We start from the raw sequence: 19,287 nt of genomic DNA, 5'->3' as shown, positions 1-19,287 counted from the left end.
AAGGAACTAAACAGACAAGAAACAAAGATACAATATGTCCTATTGTGCTTAATGCTTTAAAGAAAATTAATGGTAAGCAAGATTGGGCAGGAATGGTAAGCAGAAGGGTGGCAGGAATTGCTAGTTATGCAAGATACTCAAAGGCCTTTTAGATAAGGTGATATGTGGACAGAAACCTGAAAAAGTCAGTAGAGCCATGTCCTGAAATGGGCAAGGCTTTCAGATAGAGGGAACAGCAGTACAGAGACCCTGAGTTGTGACGCATCCAAAGTATTTAGGGACAGCAAGGAGACCCATGTGACTGAAGCAGCGTGAGCCAAGAGGAGAGTGTTGGGAAATGAGATCAGAGAAGAGATGCAGAGTCAGATCATGTTCGTCACTCTGAGGACTTTAGCTTTTATCTTGAGTGGCATGGGAAACCACTGGAGAGTGTAGACAAAAAAGTAACCACTTGTGTTTTTTAATTCTGGCTATTGTTCTGAGCACAGAGGGAAAGAGGGAAGGGTGAGCGCAGGAAGACTAAATACAAGTGACTGCAATATTCAGGACAAGATGTAGGTGCCTTGGGCCACAGTGATGAGGGCAGAGATGGTGAGAAGTTGCTGGATTCTGGTCTATTGTGGAGGTAGGCCCACCAGGGTTTGTTAATGAAAGGGACATGGAACATGAAAGAGAAGAGTCAAAGATGACTACAGAATGTTTTACCTGAGGAGACTGGAGTTCATGAATATCTTTCACTATCAAAATCTTAACTATGACTGCTACTATAGGTGGCCCAGAGACTTTCTCTTGGCCCTCAGAGCATTTTGGTTAAGTTTTTGAGCCAGTCTAGATGTTTACAGATTCTAGCAAACATTTTCTGCTGATAATAAAAAATAGATAGCTGAAGTTGGCTATACATCCTAATTTCTTCTCTTGTATCTATTTTCTACATTTCCTTCTTAAATGCTTTCAGTAACTTTCACATTGTTTAGGTAGGCAATGAATTAAAGTCCATACTTTAATAGCGTATATGGTATTTTGTTTAACTTTGTGGCTTTACCTTTATTGACAGCTCTAATAAACATGAACATCCACACATTTCCAAGCAGAATGGGAATTAAATAAACATAACCTACCATGTCTTCCATGGAGGCAGAACCCTTTGATCTCAGGCGAAGTGTCTCTCTTCCAGTACCAATTTTTTCTGCTGATGATTTTCCAGCTTTTGACCTTGGCTCTACTTCTATAAACATACAATGGAGGAAAAAAGGTGTGTATACTCAGTTTCAACAGATTGCTATAAAAACAAATGTAGTTTCTATCATAAAACTATATATACAATTAGCGATCTGATAGAAGGTATGCTTCTTATATAATTTCCTAAACAAAGTAAATTCTCCTGCCATCATTCTTATATTCCACATACAGTCCAGCTACAAAAAGAAAAGGTAACGATTTGAAGTGTACAGTTAGGAAAGACTGGAAATTATAAGGAATAGAAAGTTAGCTTTATTATAAGATTAAAGGGGTATAAAGGAAGAGGAGAACAGTGGCAAATAATTCAGCCAGACTTCCTTAAGGTCATGAGAAGGAAAAGTCATATTTTGATAGAAGAGAGGGATGGAGGTGCCACTGTTTGAGTACCTACCTTCTGCATGACGTTCTATATACAAAATCCCATTTAATACTCCTATCAACCCAGGGGCGCCTGGGTGGCTCAGTGGATTGAGCCACTGCCTTCGGCTCAGGTCATGATCTCAGGGTCCTGGGATCGAGTCCCGCATTGGGCTCTCTGCTCAGCAGGGAACCTGCTTCCCTATCTCTCTCTCTCTGGCTGCCTCTCCATCTACTTGTGATTTCTCTCTGTCAAACTAATAAATAAAAAAAAAAAAATACTCCTATCAACCCAGGAGATAAGTTATAGCTCTCCTTTTACTGAAAAGGAAATTGAACTCCATAAGAAGCAGAGCAGGGATTCAAATCCAGGTCTTGTGACACCAAAGTCTGTATGCTTTTCCCAGTGACACTCCAACACTGTCCCCCTTGCAACCACAGGGGACATATTCAGAGGTGTCATACTGAGAGAAGCAGGATTCTATAGAGGCTAGGACCAAGTTAGGAAGGAATTCCCCTCAGAAGGCAGGCAAAAGAACAGGAAGCAAAATATCCATGGAAAACCACTGCTTTCCTTAGGCCTGTTGTCTTTTATTTTTCCTATGCACCAAGAGCCACCTCCTTCCCCAAGACCAAGTAGTAACAAATGAGTGAAAGGCTGGGTAGGGCGGGGCCCAAGGATAACTCCAAGGTTCACGACCTTTCTAGGCCACTCCAAAAACACACTGCCCTGGGGAAACATAGGCCCTGCATAACTGGAGGGACATGTATGCAAAGAAACTGGATACTCAGAGTTCTCTACGAATCTCCTCATTTTTAAGTTTTGTCAAATAAGTCAAACTTTTAAAAACAACATATTGGCAAAAGTAAAAGATTTGGGGATCCAATTCTGGCTATTGGCTACCAATTTATAACTTTGCAAATATCCCCTGAGTACTAGGACTCTATGTGGCAGCAGTTTGGGACAAGGGACAGAAATGGGGAGCAGGGAGAGGCCATACCAAGAACTGCAGATAATAGAGCTCCAACGAGGAACTACAGGACGCGCTGGTACATGCAAGTAGATAGTGAGACAGACTTCTCAAGACAGACATCAAGTGAACCACAGAAATGTGTTCTAACTGACCTAGAACCCAGAATAATACCAGCCTTCAGCAAGCGCTGTTTTACTACTGGGAATCTACTCCAAAGCGATTAAGGATTTTACATATTCATTTTAACCTGCATTTGGGGAAACAATCACCAAAACATAAAACAAGTCTTCTTCTGAGAATGACATTATTAAAATTATAAAAATTTCTATACAATTCATTATAAATGTACAAAAAATTAAAATTTTTACTATAAAAAATCAACAAAAACGCAACAAAGAGACCCGTTTTCCCAAGCAAAAACCTTTGAGTGATGGCTAATGATGCTAATGCTAATTATGGTGCTCAGACAGTCTCCAGAGACTAAAGCTTTATTGGCAAGTGCACAGCATTTGCCCTGCCAGTCATACTATGCCCTGAGGGAAGAACGAGTTAATGGAAGCAAGATGTTCTGCACAGAGTTTCCGGAAGAGTGCCCAGAGAAAAAGATGAGGTCAGTCTGTCATCAGCACTGCCCACAACGTATTCCCAGCTCTGAGTCCCACATAGACCTAAAGTGCTCAAGACAGTCTCAGCTTGAGGTTAAGCATCTGCGTTCTGCTCAGGTCATGGTCCCACAGTCCTGGGATCAAGTCCTGCATTGGGCTCCCTGCTCAGCGGGGAGCCTGCTTCTCCCTCCTGCTGCTATTGCCTGTGCGTGCACTCACACTCTCTTTCCTTCAATTAAATAAAATCTTAAGAAAAGAAAGGCAGCTTCAGCTTAACGATACTAACCTTCAAGATAAACAACCTTACACCCCCCACTCCCTCTACGACACACACACACCACCCCAGTGACTTCACCAAGCAACCTACTCAGTATAATCCGTCTTCCCATACAAATTTCCTATAGGGTAGAAAATGAACTGCTCAGCTAACACCTGTGTTTTGGTCTCCCACTACATACACATTTCTAATTGTAAAGTATTACACTTGCATTCTGACTTAACAAGTTTCTTAGAAGTTTAGTGAGCATGATATAACCCTGGAAAATTGAACAACTCTGGAAATAGTAAAAAAAAATAAAAGGTTTTTGAGATTTACAAAACTAAGCACCCAGCCTCTGGAATGTGGGGACTCTATCAAGGGACTGTCATCAATGCTGGAGAAGTCAGCCAACCCCCCAGATGACGGCTCTATCTTGCCTTGCTCTTACTTGCAACACCAGTAGCTAGAAGGGAAAATGTAGAATGGAAGATTTTTTTAATAAGCTTTATTTTTTTTAAGGCAAATGTAGGTTCACAGCAAACCTTAAAGACAGATTTCCCATATACCTTCTGCCCCCCCATATGTACAGCGTCCCCCATTATCCCCGTCCACCAGCACAAGGGTACATTTGTTACAATCAACAGGCCTACGCTGACATCATTACCTGAAGTCTGCGGTTTACGGTAGGCTTCACTCTTGGTGCTGTACATTCTGCGGGTTTGGGAAATGTCGTGACCTAGATCCACCATGACTACAGCATCCAGAATCATCTCATTATCCTAAAAATCCTATATGCTTCGCCATTCGGCCCAGCTTTTTTTTCAGTCATTATTTGTCAAACCATCCTTCTCCATTATAGTAGTTATCTCAAAATCAACCACTTGGTGGCACCAAAAGTTAAATTTTAAGTTCTGTCTTGGCCCAGGCTCCAGAAACCTGGCCGTCATAGCTGAGGAAACAGAAGCCATGTTTCTCTATGATCCTATGATTTAAGGATGTAAATCAACCAGTTTATACATGAAAACAGGCTAGATGGTCCTGTTCACGCACAGGGGAAAAAATACAAGTTCTGGGGGCGCCTCAGTGGCTCAGTGGGTTAAGCCTCTGCCTTTGGCTCAGGTCATAATCTCAGGGTCCTGGGATAGAGCCCCAAATCAGGCTCTCTGTTCAGCAGGGAGCCTGCTTTCCCCTCTCTCTCTGCCTGCTGCTCTGCCTACTTGTGATCTCTCCCTCTCCGTCAAATAAATAAATAAAATTAAAAAAAAAAAAACAAGTTCTGTACATCCGTGCTGAGTGTTTTGAAGGTTGTGAATGTTTCTCTCTCATCTGGCCTACTTTTGGGGTACTGGTCTCAGCATGTCTAACCAACCAGGCCAAGCCCTAAATCAGTCCCTTCACTTTCCATGAACAAGTTTACCTGGGGCCTCTCCTGGGGCCGAGCGAAGAGAGGGATGAAGCTCATAAGGCAGACACTAGAAACCAGCCCGCAGATGGCTGGAGTCACTAGATGCAGGGCTCCTCATTCGGCTGAAGCACACATCCTACCCACCTGCTGGTCACGGAGGGCACAAAACACAGCGTGTGGGGTGTGGCTGCTCCCATAGCTGAAGTGGATGGTACCAAGAAGCAGTCACATTTGTTCTCCAGCCCCTTTTGTGGAGATTGTATCTGTTACTCTAATTACGCAATTTAATTTAAAAGTACATGCCCGGTGGAAAAAAAAAAATGTGAACCAGAGAGTTATTATTGCTAGGAAAAGTAGGTTAACTGCTTTGGAAAGATTCCATGAGGCCAAGATAAAAAAAAAAAAAAAAAAAATTAGGTGTGGGCAAGACAGCACTAGATTATGGAAAATATCTTTAAACATTCAGCATTTCATATATCTAGTTTTTAAAAAGTGAAACAGAACCCGCAGGCTTGCATTAAGGTTATAATTATAAGACTTCACAGAACTCCAGTTTGTGTCCTCCACTCCAAAAGGGGGTTTTATGTTAAAAAAAAAAAAAAAAACCCTAAAAGAATATATAGGTTTTAAAATAAGATGTTTATACACATTTGTATCATTCTTTATTATATTCCATTTTAAGTGGCATTTTCAAGGTAAAGTGGAGAAAATGGGAAGCAGAAAAGACAGAAAGAGATCTGTCTCTAGTCCCACCCTGACCTCTAGAGAAATAAGAGGGCTGACAGAAACTAAAGCCCTGTTTTCAGAAGGAGCACATACAACATGGCCTAGATCCCCAACTGACCCAGGGTGACACAGTGGGGAATACTTCTGCACAGATCGAGGTCTGTTCTGGTCCCATGAGGGCCCTAGCTGGGTATGGGTAGAATACGGATCATCACTTTCATAAGCAGGGACAGAGCCAGGATTTCAACAGGAGGTGGGCACAGGCAAACTCAGCTACATCCAACACTTGCTCAGGGAACAAGATGGACTTCAGAATCCGAAAATGTGAGTTTAAAACCCACTTCTGTTTACAAACTATGTGAACTTGAATAAGCCCTAATCCGGAAAATGAGAAAAACACCTAAATATGGTATGGTTTTAAACATTCACATGACTAATGTATAAAATGTGCTCAGCCCGGTGGCCTGTTCGTATTATAGAATGCTTCTGCTGATACATTTCAGTCTGGAGAGGAGAAATCTGCTCTTCCCGATCTCCCTCCGCATTGGAAGTATTTGCACTGGTTTTCTAAGAATGTTCAGGAAAAGGTCACTTCAAATACAGAGGTCTCTTTTTTATTCTATTTAATCTTTTCCATAAAACTATCCTTCCCCCCACCTTCAGTTTACAGGAGGGTGTAAACAGCACATGCCCATCCCACGGCTCCACTCAGATTCTCCAAAGTGGCTGAGGTTAGACCCACCCCTCATAGGGGCACTCCGTATGGAGCCCCTCCAGCGTCCACCCCATTGGTCATTTTCTCAGTATCTTTCAGTTATTTGAGGATCACTGTGGTTCAGGGGAAGCTAACTGCTCCCAGCTTCAGGGATGGAAAACCCAATGGATTCCCCTCATCACAAGTCACTATTTCAGGGGTGGGCATGTGACCAAAGTCAGGTAAGCCAGAATGAACCAGAGGAGTTTTGCTAGAAATATGAGACAAGCACACTCTCCTTTTTTATTCTACATGAATAAGGAAGCACACAGTCCCAACAGTTCCTGACCACCACCTTTGGACACAGTGTCAAACTAACCTTAAAATGATACATGAAAAAAAATGATACATGAATTATAAAACAGATACCTCGGGCAGCACTGCAGAAAAAAAAGAGCAGGAAACTGAGTTCCGATCACATTATACAGGCCCCACAGAGTTTTACTAATGTCAGCATCACTCATGGACAATTGATTTATAAGATTCTCTTTTCTGCACAAGCCAGCTTGGAAGGCTTTCCACGGTCTCCAGCTAAAAGCCATCTCACAATGCAGAATTCTGTCTAAGCAGTAAAGCAACTTCTAAACAGGCCCTCCAATGCTTAGACACACACAGATGGAACTGTCTGTAAACAGCCTAAGTGCTCCCTACCCTATTTCCAAACCCCAACTCACACATGCACAAACACACACTTCTTGGCACAACTGGCTAAAATCTAGCTTGTGTCCCAGAATCTAAAATTTTAACCGTACATCCCTCTTTCCCATGTATCCTTCCTCTCAACATTTCTCAGACTCCTTTAGAATAATTCAGTTGGTAGGGTGCTGGGCAGATAAAAAGAATGAAGTAGGTGCTACATGCACAAGGCAACAGTTGTCCACTGGATCAAAAGGGCTGGCAACCCATGAACCAACTTCACAAAACACATGTACACACACACACACACACACACACACACAGTTGCTCTTAACTGTTTCTCTGAGGAGACTGAACAGTGCATGACATTTATGAGAAATGGAATAACTGTGACCCAAATCTTGTTCCTTAGTTAGGAGGTTATTTAAGAGAAACTCAGCCTTGTTTTTAACACTCTTTGAAATTACAGGCAAAAATTAATGTGTACCTCTGGGAAGGTTTGTAGCTTTAATCCAGAGGGGACTTTGTTACAAAAGAAATTACAAACCTCCTATTGGAAAATAGGAGGGCAAAAAACTTAAGTGCTGTCTAAAAGACATTAACCCTTTTAAATTTATTTTATTCCACAGTATGATTTTATCATAAGAATTTTTTAAAAATCAAGAGTTATTGTTTACTTTTATTACTGGTTTACTACATATTTTTCTACCAGCTTTCAAAAAAAAGGTATGAAAAGTAGTTATAAAAACATACTTGGGGCACCTGCATGGCTCAGTGGGTTAAGCCTCTGCCTTCAGCTCAGGTCATGATCTCAGGGTCCTGGGATCGATCCCCGCATCGGGCTCTCTGCTCAGGGGGGAGCCTGCTTTCCCCCTCTCTCTCTGCTCTGCCTACTTGTGATCTCTCTCTCTCTCTCTCTCTCTCTCTCTGCCAAATAAATAAATAAAACTTTTTTTTTAGAAATATCAATTTAAAATAATACAATGGAATATTCTACCACATTTCTAACATAGAACCATTTATAATATTAAAGAAAACTGTTTAAAATGAGAATAATCAGGGCACCTGGGTGGCTTAGTGGGTTAAGCACCTGCCTTCATTTCAGATCATGATCCCAGGGCCCTGGGATAGAGCCCCACTTCCAGTTCTCTCTCTCTGCTCAGGGGGAGCCTGCTTCTCCCTCTCCCTCAGCCCCTTGTCCCTGTCCCTGAGTGAGTGCATGTGCATACGCGCGCACACACACACACACACACACACACACTCTCTCTCTCTCTCTCTCTCTCTTTCATGTGCACACTCTCTCAAATAAAATCTTTTTAAAAAATGAGAATCCTATTTTCAACATTTTGAGGAACCTCCATGCTGTTTTCCAGAGTGGATGAACCAGCTTGCATTCCCACCAACAGTGTAGGAGGGTTCCCCTTTCTCCGCATCCTCGCCAGCATCTGTCATTTCCTGACTTGTTGATTTTAGCCATTCTGACTGGTGTGAGGTGATATCTCATTGTGGTTTTGATTTGTATTTCCCTGATGCTGAGTGATATGGAGCACTTTTTCATGGATCCAAAGGGGCACATGCACCCGAATGTTTATAGCAGCAATGTCCACAATAGCCAAACTATGGAAAGAACCTAGATGTCCATCAACAGATGAATGGATCAAGAAGATGTGGTATATATACACAATGGAATACTATGCAGCCATCAAAAGAAATGAAATCTTGCCATTTGCGACAACATGGATGGAACTAGAGCGTATCATGCTTAGCGAAATAAGTCAAGCAGAGAAAGACAACTATCATATGATCTCCCTGATATGAGGAAGTGGTGATGCAACATGGAGGCTTAAGTGGGTAGGAGAAGAATAAATGAAACAAGATGGGATTGGGAGGGAGACAAACCATAAGTGACTCTTAATCTCACAAAACAAACTGAGGGTTGCTGGGGGGAGGGGGTTTGGGAGAAGGGGGTGGGATTATGGACATTGGGGAGGGTATGTGCTTTGGTGAGTGCTGTGAAGTGTGTAAACCTGGTGATTCACGAACCTGTACCCCTGGGGATAAAAATATATGTTTATAAAAAATTAAAAATTAAAAAAAAATGAGAATCCTATAATTAAAAATTATAAAACCATTAAAGTAGAATGATTCAGTTTCCCTACTTCCTAGACAGAAATGTTATCCTCTTTTTCTAAATAATTATTTTCTGGTTATGAAAGTTAGCATGCTTATTTTATATTAAATATGCAAAAAAACACAAGAATCCTAAAGAAAGAAGTCAAACTCACCACCTAAACCATTAAATTTCAATATATATACACTGCAATTCATTTTTCTTCTACATTTAAAGATCATTTTCATAGAAATGGGATATTACCACCCATTATTTTTATAATCTGCCTTTTCATTTATCAATCATTTTCCATACACAAACGGGATAATCTCCCTAACTTTTTCTGAAAACATACTCTTACCACAATTTTGAGCACAATTTGTTAGATCCATTTTCCTGTAATTATATGACAACTCTCATTGTACAAATACTCTGGCAGAATATGTATTATTGCTATAATTGCTGTTTTTCTAATAAGTTAGATTATATTCATTTTATAAGTTACATTATATTCATATTATTCAGCCATACTAAGGAAGCCACTTACATTTTAGCATCATTTTTCCCCCTTCCTCCTATACTGTTAGTACTAAGTTTAAGAGTAGTTGAAAACAGGGGTTGCTGGGTGGCTCAGTCTGTTGAGCAGCTGCCTTCAGCTCAGGTCATGATCCCAAGGTCCTGGGATCGAGCCCTGTATGGGGCTCCCTGCTCGGTCTGCTCTCCCTCTCCTTCTGCATGCCACTCTGTCTACTTGTACTCTCTATCCCCCTGTCAAATAAATAAATAAAATCTTTAAAAAAAATAAAAAAGACCAGTTGAAAACAGTTATGTCTTCTATTCATGGTTGTTGTTAACTCCAAATGCTCCTGAAACATTATAGTTCTAAGAAACCAATCACTGTTTAGCGTTAGTGTCTGGGATAACAGATTACACAGTTCTTAGTATTGTGGATTATAATTTCTCTTTTCTCAATTAAATATGTCAGCATTTAATAAGTTTTATTTTTTTTAATTTGCTTTATTTTTTACTTTTGGTTTTATTTGTAAAGATTTTATTTATTTATTTGACAGACAGAGATCACAAGTAGGCAGAGAGGCAGGCAGAGAGAGAGGAGAAAGCAGGCTCCCCAAGGAGCGGAGAGCCCGATGTGGGGTCCGATCCCAGGACCCTGGGACCATGACCCGAGCCGAAGGCAGAGGCTTTAACCCACTGAGCCACCCAGGCGCCCCCAATAAATTTTCTTTTAATGACAGTTTACAACTAGAATGGAAAGAGTACATATTTAGCCTGAGTCTTTATTCAGCTGAAAACACATTTATCAGTTACACTCAGTATTCATCTAACACATCTGCCACACCCCCAATAAAACAGAACTTAGCTCCTCATTTATCTTCTCCCATAGTTACTTTGTGGTAAATGCCAAACCACATCTAGCTGGAGAGAAGGACAGAACAAAATACGACATAAAAAAAATGATTAAATGGCATGTTCTATCCCCCCAATTTATCATTGTGAAGACTTTAAACCTTTGCCAAAAAAAAAAAAAAAAAAATACATGAAAGAGAGTGCCACTGTCAGATAAAATGCAAAATATCAAAAGCTGAACATCTCTCACTGACTTGCCCCCAAACAATTTCCACATCCAAACCACCACATTTCTGATCACTCTTATTACAGGGGCTCCGAGGATAGACATCTTGGGAGTGACGTTTGCTTCTCCGCACGCTCTTCTCTTCACTCTTCTCCTTTAAGCAGCATAGGTCCACCCCCTAACTGCCATTTCTGCCTTGGCAATATTACTCAGGCTTTTTTCTCTCCTCCAAACTCCTGTTGCTGCCTCTAATCCCAGCCCTTATCCCTCACTCAGGCACTGATACAGGAGCCTGCTACAGTTTCTCCTCTATAAAGCATGGTCACATTGTTTTTCTAGGCTTAATTCCCTAAAAATCTACTTCATCGTATCATTCTTCAGTTCTAATACCTAAATGACTCCCTATTGGGCTCAAAAACAAGCTCAGATTCCCCACCTAGTTTTTGGAGCTCTTCTTTAAAAAGCCCAACCACTCCATCCGCTCACCCACCTCCCTTCCAGCAACCCTCAGCCTACTGCCTATAAGGTGCCTGGGTGGCTCAGTCTTTAGGTGTCTGCCTTCAGCTCAGATCATGAGCCCAGGGTCCTGGGATCAAGTCCCACATCGGGCTCCCTGCTCAGCGGGAAGCCTGATTCTTCCTCTCCCACTCCCCCTGCTTATGTTCTCTTTCTCTCTCTGTCTGTCAAATAAATAAAATCTTAAAAAAAAAAAAAAAGTCTCCCATCATTTGTCTCCCTCTGTGTCAGGAGGGCACTTGAAGTGATGAGCACCGTGTGTTGTATGCAACTGATAAATCACTAGATTCTACCTCTGAAACTAATACTACAGTGTATATTAGTTAAATTGAACTTAAATATAAAAATTAAAGAAAAAGAACCCAGAAACTGCTTTTGCAACCTGATTTGCTCCAATTCCTACAACCTCTTCACTGTCCTGAACGCTTCCCCCAGAAAACCCTCCTTGTCTATACTTTTCTTTATCTACCAAGGTCAAGTTCAAATGCAATCTTCTCTAGGAATCTTTCTCAATGAGTCCAGCCTACTCCTATCTTTCCCTCCTCTGAACACCAATTTAAATTTCTGGAAAAAAATGGACTTAAAATTTTACTCCACAATTCTGGGTATAAGAAATGTCAGATTGAACCAAACTTTGAGTCCCCCACTCAAGGCTTGGTGAGAAACTGGCTCTTTGTTATGTAAATCTATCTTCCTCTCTGAGGAACAAGAGGGCTAATATGCTCAATCCAATGCAAACCCTACTCTGAAACTCTATGTCCAATTCAATGGGTCCACTTGCAACCCAAGCCCAGGACACAGGTGTCCTTCACCTCAGATTGCAAGGCTGTGCACAGTTTTGTTTTGTTTTTAAGATTTTATTTATTTGAGAAGAAGGGAAGCAGGCTCCCTGCTGAGCAGAGAGCCCAATGCAGGGCTCGATCCCAGGACCCTGAGATCATGACCTAAGCCAAAAGCAGAGGCTTTAACCCACTGGCTACCCAGGCACCCCTGTGCACAGTTCTTAAGACTGTCCTGTCACCTCTCGTGGGGAGTTCCATGGAAATAGGACACTGTCTCCTGGTACTGTTGAGACCTACTGAAAACCATGGCTTTCTCTTTGGGAAAGTATCGTCCCAATCTTACCATTTCTTCCAGCCCCCAGCACTCTCTAAGCTTTAGAACACTTCCCAGTCATGGAGAAGTCAGCTCTGCTCTCAGCTGAAGCACACTTTGTTTAAGTCATACAGACAGTACATGTCCTAGCTCACATTGTATTCTAGAGAGTCAGTGCCATATGCTGTTAAGAATACATGCGTCATGGGGCGCCTGGGTGGCTCAGTGGGTTAAGCCTCTACCTTCAGCTCGGGTCATGGTCTCACGGTCCTGGGATCGAGCCCCACATTGGGCTCTCTACTCAGCGAGGAGCCTGCTTCCACCTCTCTCTCTCTCTCCCCCCACCTACTTGTGATGTCTGCCTGTCAAATAAATAAATAAAAATCTTCAAAAAAAAAAGACTACAAGCCTCAGGAACAAACAGGAATGAAGTACCATACTTGTACTTCCTGTCCACCACTGGGTGACCTCAGCAAAGTATTTAACAGCCCAAAGTCTCAGTCTTATCTGAAAATCCCTCTCGGGTAAGGCAGGAGGATTAAAACAGACCTTAACAGTAGTCCTATTAAGGAATGACTTACATTTATACAGCACCATGTGCCAAGCACTATTTTAAGTGTTTTACATATATTAACTCATTTAATCTTCACAACACTTTATGGATAAAGAAACAGGAACAGAGGAAGTAAGTGGTCCAAAATCACATAGGTAATAAGCAGCAGAGACAGGAATTACACCCAAGCAATTTGTCTCAGAGTCTATGCTCTTTATTGCTTCTTATAAGCATTCAATAAATGGCAGCTATTACTGTAATTAATAGAATTACATGATTCTTAATGTACCTACATCCTTATATAAATTTTAAGCTCCTTGAGGACAGCAAACATACAGACTTATCCAAAACAGCTGTTAGAGAGCTGGCTCTGAAAGTTCCCTGCATGGGTTAGAAGCCTGCCTCGGTCACACACTAGCTGGCTCTGAAACCTTAAACAAATGGCTAAATCTTTTAGCATGGGTGAAAGGATTACATGAATTTCTACTTAGAAAGTACTTAGAAGACAGAATGGCGGGTAGCTACTATTAGGACATATTTGATAGGAGATGTGATCTGGAACCGTGCCAGATTTCCCAACAAATACTTGCTAACCAACTCACCTGCACTGCTCTTCATGAACAACTTCAAGAAAGGCTACACCTTCATAATAAGAGTAATAACACTTTTATTGAACAGTACCCTGTGTCACAAATTAATCTATGATTTTTTGTGTGTGTTTAATCATTTAATCCTCAATGTGATAAATACTATTACCATTTTCTCTTTTGGTATGAAGAAACCAAGCCACAGAAAGTTTAAGTAATTCATCCAATGCCACATTATCACACAACCCATATAGGTCAGAGTCTATACACTTAACTATTTTTCCTTTCTTCTTCTTTAGTAACTTTTATCATATTCCCCAGTATATTTTGTAGAATTTAGTATACATGAAAAGGCACAAAACATATTTGTTGGTTGAAACTTTCTCACTAGAAATAGCATGAAAAATAGACTTTTCAAATATTTAATACTTTCTATCTAAAAAGTCATCTAAAATTTAAAAGCCAAAGTTTCTCTCTTGATATAAAATAGATTTCATCTTTGAAAACAAGTATATCAGTGAGCTGAATCACGAAGATGAGGTCCGAGTTTTCCAGCTGTGAATGACTCAAAGGACTCAGACGTACTTCACATACTGAACATCCTATTCCAATAGACACATAGCACAGAAATGAATCCTCTAAAAGAAGACATAGTCCAGAGTTCTATTACAAAATCTAACCCCAAAATAAAGACTACCAACATTTTAGGAGGTAAACTTTTTCTTTCAACTCCCTTGGATTTTGGAAACAATTTACAAAAATATTTTGGGTCTCCTCCTATAAACATCTTTCCATAAAGGGCAACACTTACAAACAAAAGAACTTCTCCAGGATAAATACAGACTCATCCAAGTAAAACAGCCTAAGTTTCATAGATTTAATAGTTATTTTTCTACAATTAAAAGTCCTCACAGGAAACAAACCAGTTGAACTAGTCTGGTCCTAGAGTTTAAGTTAAGAAGAGTGGGTTTTCATGGCCTTGGGAAAGTGTAGGTTTACAGGGCAAACCCTGCAAGGTTGAGCTCATTGTGGAGACATGTTCCTTTTCATTGGCAAAAGGGAAAGGAAGTGAGCCATGCCCTAAAAAAAATACCACCAGAGACATTCCACTCGATACTTGATAAGGACTGGGAAGGCTGCCATCAACTCATGGCTAGAAGGGGGAGAATTTGGATCAGAAAGCAGCTGACCAGGAGAAACCATGTTAGGTATGGGAAAGATTTCCCAAACTACAAATTTTTAACAAGGGAATCATTTAAACCAGTGGCTTCCAAATTTTATTTTTTGCTATGACTCACGATGGGAAATATATACATTATATCATAACACAATTATACAGATGCACACACATATATATGGAACACAAATATACAAAAACACATGTAACTTTTATGTACACTGTAACCTACCCTTACTATGCACAAAGCACTATGAAGTTTTCAATTCTACTCCCTGTTTTAAACACAGAGATTGAGATCCACTAGATGAAAAACAGTGATATAAACTCTGATCAACACGGGACAATCTGAGGGTGTGTCTTAAAGCAGCTTTTATTTCTCCCTCAGAGCCTGTCACCAACTTAGGAAAGCTGTAGTGAATTGAAGCACCTGCTCTTGGGACAAGTAATAGGTCCTTGAGTGCTTGGGAAAAGGCCATCCAGAGGCTGTCTCTTCTGTGTCTGGCCGTTCCTCACTATGCAGGCTCCTCCTCTTTCTTCTCCTTAATGGTGGGCTTCCTCCACAACTCCAGGCTTGGTCTTTTTCTTACTATTCTGAGTGATCAGATTTCCACAGCTTCAAATTACTCATAAATCCCATTCCCTAGGCTCTAGTTCTCTGACACTTGTCTACCTCTTACACATTTCCAACTAAATTCTCTCACAGATGTCAAACTCAGCAGACCTAAAATTATATTGTAAGTACAGTGTCTCTTTTCTAAGTCTTCACCCAAATCTATTTCTCTTCCAGTTTTCCTCATCTTAAAGAAAAGCACTCCATTCCATTCCTCACCCAAGCCACAAATCTGTGGGTCATCATTTGCAATCTATTTTACTTCTACATTCAATGAATTTACAACTCCACCTTCTTAATATTCCAAACTTCCAACTCGACCTTCTTAATATTCAGTGGTATGCAAATAAATGTGTAACCATCAGCTCTCCAGGAAAAAAATTAAAAATCAAATTTGCTATACTCTCTGTGTCTGTGATATAAACAAGCCACCACAGCCAATTTCAAGCCCCTAACATGAGGTCACTGAACATGGAGTTTGGAAAAGATGTATACAAATGGCTCCAGCACACCACTGTCTATTCCTCCAATCTGTTTCTCACGTCTAAACCTACGCTACTGCCTTCATTTAGGATTTCATCTTCTCTCTCCTCAACCTACACAATAGAATCTTCAAGGATTTCCTTGGCCACCTGAGCTTATAAACATCACATGTGACATAGTCTCCAAACTCTCTCTCTAAAAGCCAAGTATCATCCACCGGCTTAAACCCCTTCATTGCCCACTCTTTATTGTCACATATAAGGCTCTTGATTATTTGGTCTCTACTGACCTTGAGCTTCATCTCTTGCCACACAATCACCTAGAACCTCTATTCCAATCATACAGACATACGTGGTATTCCCAAACACAGGATACTGCTATACACCTCTACACCTTTGCTTATTCTATTCCTACTCCCTCGCCCTGGGACCACCTTCCCTAATTTGTTCACTGACCACACCTCTTAAGATCCAGCTCAAATCTTTTCTCCTGAAAGCTTTTCCTCAACTCCTTAGGTTGACTTGATGTGGCCAACGTTTATGCCTCTAGTACATGTTAGCACCACTAATTCTCTTTATTGAATTTTTTTTTAAGATTTATTTATTTGACAGAGACCACAAGCAGGCAGAGAGGCAGGCATAGAGAGAGAGAAGGAAGCAGACTCCCTGCTGAGCAGAGAGCCCAATGTGCAGCTCAATCCCAGGACCCTGGGATCATGACCCGAGCCGAAGGTAGAGGCTTTAACCCACTGAGCCACCCAGGTGACCCTGAATTTCTTTTCATATTCATCTCCTCCCACCAGATAGGAGCTTCTTGAAGGCAGGGACTAGTTCTTATTCATGTGATATACCAGGCAGGTAGTATGGTGATGGAATACAGTAGATGTTCAAGAAACTCTTATTATTCCAAAAAACGAATACTCTAAGACTAGCATGTACTAACTCCTCAAATATTTATTCAATGAAAACATCAGTATGTTCCTGCCATATACCCAAAGCCAAGGACAGCTAAGACATTCCATCTATACCTTCTAGGTTATTAGGGAACTCATACTGCCACAGTCAAAGAATTTACACTGTGATTTTTCTTTAAGCCTGATGGCCTCTATGTTAGTTTCCTAGGGCTGCCACAAAGGACCACATGGCTTAAACAAAAGAAATCTATTTCCTCTGTTCTAGAAATCCAGTCATCCCCCAGGGTTGCTTTCTTCTAAGACCTCTCTCCTTGGTCTATAGAGGTCTACATGGTCACATGGCATTCTCCTGCTATGTGTATGTGTATCCAAATTTTCTCCTCTTAGATCAGTCTCATTGGATCAGGGCCCACCCTAATGATCTCATTTTAACTTCATGCCTCCTTAAAGAACTTATCTCCAAATACAGTCACATTCTGAGGTAGTGGAGATTAGGACTTCAACACATGAATTTTAGGAGGGCACAATTCAGTCAATAACAGCCTTCTGCTAAACTGTGAGCTCCTCAAAAGGCAGTAGCTATGGCTTAGTCTTCTTTCTTAGTATCCACTGGGCCTAATGGAGCACATGGAACACAGAAGATTCTCAAGAATCTTCTTGAGGGAGATATAAATGAAAGACCATCCCAGGAGTATTGACCCAATCTGGATTGTTGTCCTTTCCAAATCTGGTGGCCAGCACCAAGAAAAACGTGGCTTTTACTCTGCCTTAAAGAAAGCCTGATACAGCCTGGCTGGCTCTGTCAGTAGAACATGTAACTCTTGATCTCAGAGTGTAAGTTCAAGTCCCATGTTGGGTGTAGAGATTACATAAAATCTTTTAAAAACTTAATGCTATCAGTACCTCCAGAGAGTCCATTGCCAAAATGCCATTTACGCAGCACCCAACACAAACAGGAAAAAAAAAATCTGTAAGACCAGACACCCAAAGCCAGCTGACAATACCCTGCCTCCCTCCAGATCCATTCTGATATATCCAGACTGACAGTATCATGCATGCATACAGCCAGACTCAAAGTCAAGAGAAAACCAACACACTCCACTAAACAAGGTATATTAACTTAGGAGAAATGTCAAAAAAAAGACATCTGCTACTTTTTTCCTACCCAAAAGGAAACTTCTCCCTCACTGTTCTGCATGATTTTGGTGGCCCTATTAACCATGACTGCCTCCCCACTATCAAGATGGGACATGACCTAATCAGTTTCCCCTGCTCTCCCAGGAATTTGAATCCTAAGTGAAGTGGTATAAAGAAAGGAAATAACGGAAGGAGTAAATCAGGCCAGGGCCATGAAACGTGCCTGGTTCATACATGCCTGAAATGGCCTTTATTCCTGACCTTCCCAAGGCATGACTGACACAGTCTTTGTTTCTGAGACCTACTTGATAGTCTACCCAAAAAAATGCCCTTTCATTAACCTGGGAAGCATTTATTCTATACCTCTCAAAGAATCTTAGCTCACATAATGGCTCCTGGAAGTGGAATGTGACTGGTGGTGGACCAAAAATATGCAAATAGGAGCAGGCTATAAAGATTTCCCTTTCCACGGCTGAAAGTTGTGTTCATCATCCTTGTTATACCATTCCAAAGCAACCAACCATACTACTACTTGTATTTTAGGACACAGTCCACATGACGCCCCAGGTGAAATCTTTAGGGAAGTTGGTAAGGAAATGACAAACTACTAGAGTGTATGGCTATTTCAAAAGCTTTTGGTAAAATCCTAGAAATGACTTCACTTCAGCCTCGATGGCCTGTCTGATCACAGAGACCAGAACATTCGGCCTCACCTACATTGGTCCTTTTCTCCTCTAGGAATCCAAGGCAATGAGAGACAGATAATCATGAAGGACTAGGAATTTGAATCAGTTCATTCATGATAATGCTAGAAAACACAGGAAGGAAGGAAACAGAAAAAAATAAGATTAGAACCAAGAGAACTGGGAGAAGCTAAATCCCTCGAGTACCTTTAATGTATACTCCCTTCCAAGAAAAGCATGAAGCGCTGGGATGAAGTCAAAGGATGAGAAACAAACTAGCATTGCCTTTATCCCAAGGCAAAAATCATCAAAACTGAGGCAGAAGTATGGGCAGAGCAGCAAGGCCTACTTCTAAGAGGGAAATCCCCAAGCTATGGCCCAAAGTCAAGTTCCAACCCAGAATGGAAAATGCATATGGCCCAGCAGATTTAAGTTGGGCTGAGTTAAGCTATCAGAGGAACTTCAGAAGATTAAAAACCTATCATTGCTCCAAAATCAATTTGCACATATCCTAACCCACAGCACCACCAGGGTTTGGGATGCTAAAATAATATACCCCTACTAGGAAAATCCTACCCAGTGTCCTTCTCAAATGTATGGAATTCCTATGGGGCAACAGAGAGCAGGTTCAATAGAAGTCAGGCACATAAGGCAGAGCAGCACCCCAACCATCTACATGTGTCTCAGGTACTGAAGGAAAAAAATCTAATCATGGAGCAATAATAGCCAAATACAATTATCTCTGTAACGTCCAAGACTAATATCAACAAAGCATCCAAGTTAAAGTATACCAGCAACTTTCTATCAAGATACAGGGACCACAAGATTTAGATGCAGAGATTAAGAAAAAAATAGAAAAAGATTAGCTTTGAAA

General features: G+C 41.0%; 1 protein-coding gene across 3 annotated transcripts in view; it reads right to left on the bottom strand.

Annotated features, from left to right (window-relative positions):
- The window catches only part of GIPC2 (GIPC PDZ domain containing family member 2), an 87,439-nt gene that overhangs the window by 19,050 nt on the left and 49,102 nt on the right, over positions 1-19,287 (bottom strand). For all 3 annotated transcript variants that reach the window (XM_082686684.1, XM_082686682.1, XM_082686683.1), the window contains exon 4: positions 1,119-1,225. In XM_082686684.1, the coding sequence (XP_082542810.1) occupies positions 1,119-1,225 (107 nt within the window). The remainder of the gene's footprint in view (positions 1-1,118; positions 1,226-19,287) is intronic.

The sequence above is a fragment of the Mustela nivalis genome (assembly GCF_964662115.1).
Source record: "Mustela nivalis genome assembly, chromosome: 10".
NCBI classification, from domain to species: Eukaryota; Metazoa; Chordata; class Mammalia; order Carnivora; family Mustelidae; genus Mustela; species Mustela nivalis.
This window is presented reverse-complemented; position numbering and strand designations above follow the sequence as displayed.